General features: G+C 36.4%; 1 protein-coding gene across 2 annotated transcripts in view; it reads left to right on the top strand.

Moving 5' to 3' along the window:
• The window catches only part of TOGARAM1 (TOG array regulator of axonemal microtubules 1), an 88,680-nt gene that overhangs the window by 13,595 nt on the left and 67,822 nt on the right, over positions 1-7,263 (top strand). For both annotated transcript variants that reach the window (XM_019624793.1, XM_019624794.1), the window contains exons 2-3: positions 3,168-3,324; positions 5,935-6,069. In XM_019624793.1, the coding sequence (XP_019480338.1) occupies positions 3,168-3,324; positions 5,935-6,069 (292 nt within the window). The remainder of the gene's footprint in view (positions 1-3,167; positions 3,325-5,934; positions 6,070-7,263) is intronic.

The raw sequence follows: 7,263 nt of genomic DNA, 5'->3' as shown, positions 1-7,263 counted from the left end.
CGGCTGCTGGCCGCTCACGCTGGCTGCTGGTTACACACAGTAGCCCATGGCAACCCACTGCAGCAGGGGCTGCAGCCTATGCCGTCGTTGGTGACTCACAGCCACCCAGCTCCAGGTCAAGCTGTTGTTCAGCATCTTAGCTGTAGAGGGCAGTGTCACTGGCCCTCATATGTGGGATACGAACCGGGGCTCTCTGGCGTCCCAAACCAGCTCTTAACCAAGGCGCCACTCAGCTGGCCCTGGCACTGATGTTCTTGTAGAGCATTGCCACTGTAAATTTTATGCGACTTTTCACAAGCTTGATGCGCATTCTTCCCTTTATGGAAGTAAAACAGTAAAATATGGCAAAAATGCACTGTTTGGTCTTCCATCTTCAACTGTTGTAAAATCTCTAAAACTCAACCAAATCGCTCAATATTTTTTTTAGGATGAAGTTAGAACTGTCAGCTGTCAAATGACATAGCAATAACATAGATGTGAATGACTGTAGTACTTCCAAAAATGAACTAGTGCCATCTGTTGCAAACATGCATCATGACTTTTCCGACAACCCAATAAAACTTTACACACAGTGTCACAACTATGTTTTCTTAAAGTGTACATAGAGTGTGATTTGAAAAAGGAAAAAATCACATACACAGATGTTCCAAAAGGTGACTTTGGGTAATTGGAATAAGCTTTTTAATGATCACCATTTAGGAGCAAGATTGGAGTCTAGGGAAAAACCAGAATGAACTTGTAGAATGTAAAAGGCTCCCAAAACTGGAGATCAAGGTATTTTGTACAAGTTCAATAAAGGCAGGAGTGTAGGTGGTTTATGAGAGCATTAGCTATTAAAAAGTCCTTTACTGATAATTTGCTACTAACTCTACCAAAACACAAATTATTTTTTTGTTCTTAGACCCCTTGCTAAAAGCTGAAATAAAATGCACTAGGTCAAAGAAACATTTGTGAAAAATATGCAAGGAATCAAATGCAAAGGTTAGGGGATAATAAAAAGCAAGATTAAAACAGTAGAGGAGATTATATGAACTTCAAGTCATTGCTAATATTAAGTGTCAAATTTGCCTATTATAACACTTTCATTTAGTATAACTGTAAGGAATTAAATGAATTAAATTTTTAGATGTTAACTTCACAGACCAAAAACTCAAGTCTGTATGTTTCTAAGAGTCACAAGGTACCCTAAACAGACTGCTTCATATTTTATAAATTGAGTTTATAACTCTTTCAAAATATACCTATCTTTTCTCTTTTACTCGAACTCAACTCCTTTTCCCTTTATTCATTGAATAAAGAGACAGCTTATCCTGATGAAAAATCATTTGATTACTTTTAAGAGAGACCAAAAAGGGCCTCTCTTGTTAATAATTGGTGTGTCCTATAGTTTGCTTTCAAATATTTGTAGAATTTTTTATAGCAAAATTTAATCCCTGAGTTCTCCTAGATTCTTGAAAATTTCACACGTACACACACATTCTCTACCACTGCTCCCTTTATCGCCATCACCACCACCACTTGTTGTTTCTGGCATACAGACTAATGTTCTGTTCTCTAATCAGAAATTAACTACATAGTATTCTAATATAAAATGTATTCCAGAGTGCGAGCTCTGAGCAACAACGGTTCCAGTCCCAGCCCCAGCTGAGTAGCTGCTGAGCTGCCAACAGATGGCAGGATGGCTCAGCTAAAAAAAAAAAAAAAAGTATTCCATACTGGAAAATTATTTCTGGCTTACTCAGTATTTTAACTGTGTTAGGATGTCTTTAAATGTACCTAATCAGAAGTTGGTTGTAATTGGTTTAATCTTTATTCCATTGTGTCCTTTTAATACTGACTACTATATAATTAGTCAGCACTTATAATATCAGATTTCGAGAAAGTAAAGTCAGGCTTTTTCATCTGGGGCATTCTTTTTTTCTCATCAGTATTTTCTGGGTTAATTTTTGAAGGGGTTAAAAGGTTTAACATAAAATGTGATGAGGAATAACAAGTTCCCTAGTTATATTTGGTAGTTTATAGTCTTTTAATTGTCAAGTAGCTAAAAAGTTTACAAATAGACATTAATTTTATTGTATTTCAATGCTATTTAATAATTAGTAAAATTTGCAAAGAAACATTACTGAGAAGGCTTATAGCTCCTCACATGCCTCGATTTGATTGTCTCTAAGTTCCAAATAAATATGTGTATATAGACAGTAAGTATAATTTCTTGTCACTCAATTTTTTTTTTTTTTTTTTTTTTTACTTAGCTGAGCCATCCTGCCACCTTTTGGCAGCTCAGTGGCAGCTCAGCTCGGGCTGGGCATCGAACTGCTGTTTCTCAGAACTCACATTCTTGAGTGAGCTCTTAACCAACTAAGCCACTCGGCTGGCCCATCACTCAATTTTTAAAATGTCTATAGCCATGTTGAATGTGAATTGATGCAGGACAAAAGAGGTTGTCACTGATGAAGAATCCTGAACACTTGAATTATGCTCTTGTTTAGTTCTTTAACTGTGATTAGGTAGAACTTGAAATTTCTGTCCTGGCACTTTTGTACCTTAAAGATCAAAAGGGGCATATGAAAAAAGAATTGGAAACTATAAAGTACTCTACATATATAAAGTGCTGTGTACTTGGTTTTAACAAAAAGACCTATCATAAGAAAATATTTTAAGAGAACCGTGACCATATGCACATTTACATTTGGGCTGCAGATTATGAATAACAAATCTGCCTCAATAAGAATAGTGGAGTGGGATGCTTGCTGGTTCTGTGACCTTCACTTGTCATTTATTGTCTAATGCTGAAACGCAGCTGGCAGCTGGCAGCTGGCATAGGGTGATGCGCTGTACTGCTGAATCAAAATGTCCTTTTCTCTATTCAAGTTGTCATTTCACTTCATTAGTTTTATTCTTTCCTTCCTAGCTGCCAGATGTGTTACTGTAGGAAGGCACGGTACAGAAAAGATTTGGGGTAAAGTAGTAAGAAAGAGGGAAAAAATGGTATTTCTATCATAGAGTGAAAAATACTGTTAGTGTATCATGCTGTACGTGGATGTTTATTTGTATCATATATTTGATTAATTTTTTTCCTTTGGATTTCATAATTGGGTCTAAATTATTCTCTCATCTATTACATGTAGACAGCACAAATTTGCTGACTTGTTATTCTGTTCTTAAAGTTTTCAGCAAACGATTTCATCCCATCTCCAAAATTAAAGCCCTCCCAAGGACTGCCAGTCAATGATGATTTATGTTTTAGCAGAAAAAGAGTGTCAAGAAACTTATTTCAGAATAGTCGGGATTTTAACTCAGATTCTCTTCCTGTATGTGTTGCAGGTAAGTAACTGATGCAGGTAATGGACACGTTAGAGTAAGTTAAAGATATCTCTAAACTTCATAGTTCATTTGAGGGTTCACAGAACTTATAATCTAGTAAACAATTCAGATTCAATAAATATTTGTTAAAGATCTGATAAGAATAGATACTTTGACAGAAATTGTGTCATAAGGCCCTAGAAGGGCTTCGCACTAAAACCCTTTAAGTCCTAATGTAAGTCAGTATTTGCTTAGTCAATAACCCGTATTTCCCTGCTATGTGTCAGGTACTTTGCTAAGTACTGGGGGTGTAGTAGTCAACAAAAGAGGGAAAACTTTCTGCCTAATAGATCTTGTATTCGATTTGGGGCAAATCAGACATTAAATAAATGAAAAAAAAAAAGTAAGGTTATATGGTGATAAATGCTATGGAGAAAAATAAAGCAGAGAAGAGGAATATGGAGGAAGGGCTATTTTAAATAATATGGTGAAAGAAGGCCATATTCAGAAAGGAATACTTGAAGCAAACCACACAGATATCGAGAGAGAAGAGCAAATAGTTCTAGGAAGAGGGAACAGTAAGTGCAGAGTATGGGGCATGTTTGAGATCAATGAGGCTAGTAACTCTGGAATGAAATGAATAAGAGGAAGAGAAGTACAAAGTGAAATTAAAGAAATATTAGGAGTCTTTATTTATGAGGTTTAGTGGGCTATTGAATGAACTTTGGCTTTTACTCTGAGGAACATCTTGAGGAAAGAAGTAACATCAATTACCTTATGTTTTCCAGGCTTGTCTAGGAAATCTAGGATGTTACATTTAAAGTAGACTTGAAGGGCGGAAACAGGGAGCCTGTTGTCATAATCCAGGTTAGAGTTAGTGGAGGCTGTGACCAGGGTAGCGGTGAATGTCGTGGAAGGTGTGAATTCTGTCTATATGTCAGAGGTAGAGTTGATATGATTTGTTAATATGATTGGTATGGAGAGAGAAAGAGAGGGGAAGAGAGGGAGAGGGAGAGAGAGAGAGAGAGGCACAAGAACACTGTAAGGCTTTTTGGCTGGGGCAGCTGGAACGATGTTTAATTGCTAAGCAAATGTTACACAAAGTAAATATTGTAATTCAGAGGACATGGTCATTGTCATGGGCCATATCAGTTAGAAAATGTGTTGAAGAGGAAGTAGTATTTGGACTGCATCTTTTTTGGATGTATATGGTACTTGTAAAAAGTAATTAGAGGGGAGATATGAGGAGAGTAGATGCTTATATGAGGAATGGGCTTGAGATATAGTCTGGAAGCTTTGTAAAGACAAGATTGATTTTAGATGGCCAAAGATAAATTGGGATATGGGGAACCCCTGTGTGCTAGGCGTAAAAATTTGAGCTCATGCTTTTAAACTATAGGGAGCTAATGAAAATTTTTTCATTAAGGAAATTTTTCATTGAGTTTGTCATAGCTTTTAACATTTATTTAATATCCAAATGATAACAGTTACTGAAATTTGGCTGTGAGTTTAGACACAATGTTTAGAAAACATTACCCTAGGAGAACTTATAGATCTTTATGCAGTAATATTCCATAATGTTTTCATATAAAAACAAAGTGTTATAATGATTGTGAGGTTAATGTTTATTTAATAAATAAATGCAAGATAAAAATAAATGCAAGAAGATACCCAGTTATACTCATACCATTGGTACTCTAAACCATACCATTACTTTGTATTTTTATAAGGCTCATGGATTCTGTACCATTGAGAAGCTCTTACCTAGTAGTACAGATTTTCAATAACTGTGTGATAAGACAACATAAACCTAATGCTAGATTGGATGATGCAAATTATAAGTACTTTAGGTGTTCAAGAAAGGAAGAGACCATAGGTGATGAAGTGGTTTACGAAAACTACAGGAAAGACGTTGGACTTAGCTGGACTTTAAAGAAGGGAAGGCAGTGAGGCAAGAGGGACTATGCAGGTAGGGAGAAAGCATAACCAAGCGTGGAGGTGAGAATTAGAAGATGTCCAGAGCATGAAGGATGAAAGGACTTGAAATCATAGGGAAAGCATGTAAAAAAATCATAGAATGTCAGAACTACAAGGGATCGATTCATTTTGTAGCGGAATAGACGAACGTCAGGTCATTATTACCTTCTTTAATTCAGACTTATTCTCCTACCCAGGAATAACCTTAACCAGCCCACAGGAGAGGGTCAGCAATCTGGGAACTATAGCTGGATAAGCTATGTAAATGCTGTTACATGATAGGAAGGAAGATAGGAGAATCCTACAGTAGAACTTTCTGGGTAGAGTGTGTACTATAAACACTAGGAAGAAGGGAAGCCAGCCCAACACCCCTCCATGGGAAGAGAAGAGAGCATGTAGGAAGAAATGCGTTCGTCCGTATTTGTCAATATACTTTTCTCTGTACTTTACCAGCCTATTTTCTGCCCTTTAATGCCTGCCACTAATCAGATCTGCCAGTAGCAAAAGTTTTATCCCTTTCATGCCTGCCTGGCTCACTGTCCATACTTCTATATTTATGTCCACATAAATGATGCCAACATTTATGCAATTAGATGTGTTCATGAAATAAAGCTAACCTTTACTTTTATGCTTTTCTTTTTGTTCCTTCCAAAGGCACTGTTGGCACTCATCAGACAAACCTTTCTGGGAAATGTGGACAACTTGGATTTTCACAGATATGTGGTAAAACTGGAAGTGTGGATTCTGACTTACAGTACCTGGGAACAACCAGCAGTTATCAAGATAAAGGTTTACGTTCCAAATTTATGAGGATACATATGATTTATAAATAGTATGGGGGGTTTCCAAATCTAGCTTACGTGTTATTTTGTGTAATTATACTTGTTTCAAAAAAATATATATTTTTAGCAAAACTTTTAATAACATTTTTTATAACTGTTACTCTAAAATGTAACATTTTATAATCTTGATATAAATATGACTGAATTAAAATTAGAGTTTAGAAACTCATGGTAAAGATGAACATTATGCATTAAGGAGTACTGTGTTAGCAGAAGACAGTTATTTCCCATAACAGTTTTAAACTTTAAAGCTGTTTAGAATTTATTATGTCCCCTGTCAGGAACCATAACTTCCTGACTAGCTATCTTTTCAGATATCTTATGTCTAAAAGATACAGACCAGAAGGAAGGGTTTGAGGCTGTTAGTCATGAATTTTGGATTTGAAGGAGTTTCTTAATTTTCCATGCTAACTAACAGCTTTGTCAATTATTGTTTTGAGATAGGATCAAATCAAATATTTCTAGAGATATTTTAATTTTTGTTATATATCCTTTACTAAATTTTTTGAGTGATAGAGATGTACTTCTATCTGTACTTGTTGATGAAAAAGTAATGCTCATTTGAAATTAGTAAAGAAGATTTAGCTAATATAGTACTTGTATTTTAGCTACCCTTTCCTCCACCCACTCCAAAGGGCCACAGGACTCCACCAAGTTTTTCTTTGTGGTGGTGGTGTTCCCAGTAAAATAGCCCACTTTTCTTAATGATATAGGTAATTCCTAACTCTTGACTAGATACCTTTGGGACTCATAGCTAGGAGGAGCAGAGAGGGTTGTCTGTGCTTAGCCTGTTCCTATTTATGATATCCCTGAATGATTACATTACCTTTGAAGACTGCCTTCACTCTAGGGTTTAATCAGATCTTCATAGTGCATTTCATTTTCTATAACCTCTCAGAATGCCTATTAGAGCAGCTATTAAAGGGATATCATGTTCTTCTGAAGTCAAGATTTAACTTAATATAGTTAATAGTAAGTTATACATTAAAAATTCTGTCAGGGGCCGGCCAAATGGCTCAGTTGGTTAAGAGCTTGATCAAGAGTGAGAGCTCTGGGGCCGGCCGAGTGGCGCGATGGTTAAGAACTGGCTTGGGACGCCAGAGGGCCCCGGTTCAGATCCCACATATGAGGGCCAGTGACA

The sequence above is a fragment of the Hipposideros armiger genome, unplaced genomic scaffold (genome assembly GCF_001890085.2).
Source record: "Hipposideros armiger isolate ML-2016 unplaced genomic scaffold, ASM189008v1 scaffold_608, whole genome shotgun sequence".
Classification (NCBI taxonomy): Eukaryota; Metazoa; Chordata; class Mammalia; order Chiroptera; family Hipposideridae; genus Hipposideros; species Hipposideros armiger.
Note: the sequence above shows the minus strand (reverse complement) of the source record. Positions and strands in the feature narration are given on the sequence as shown.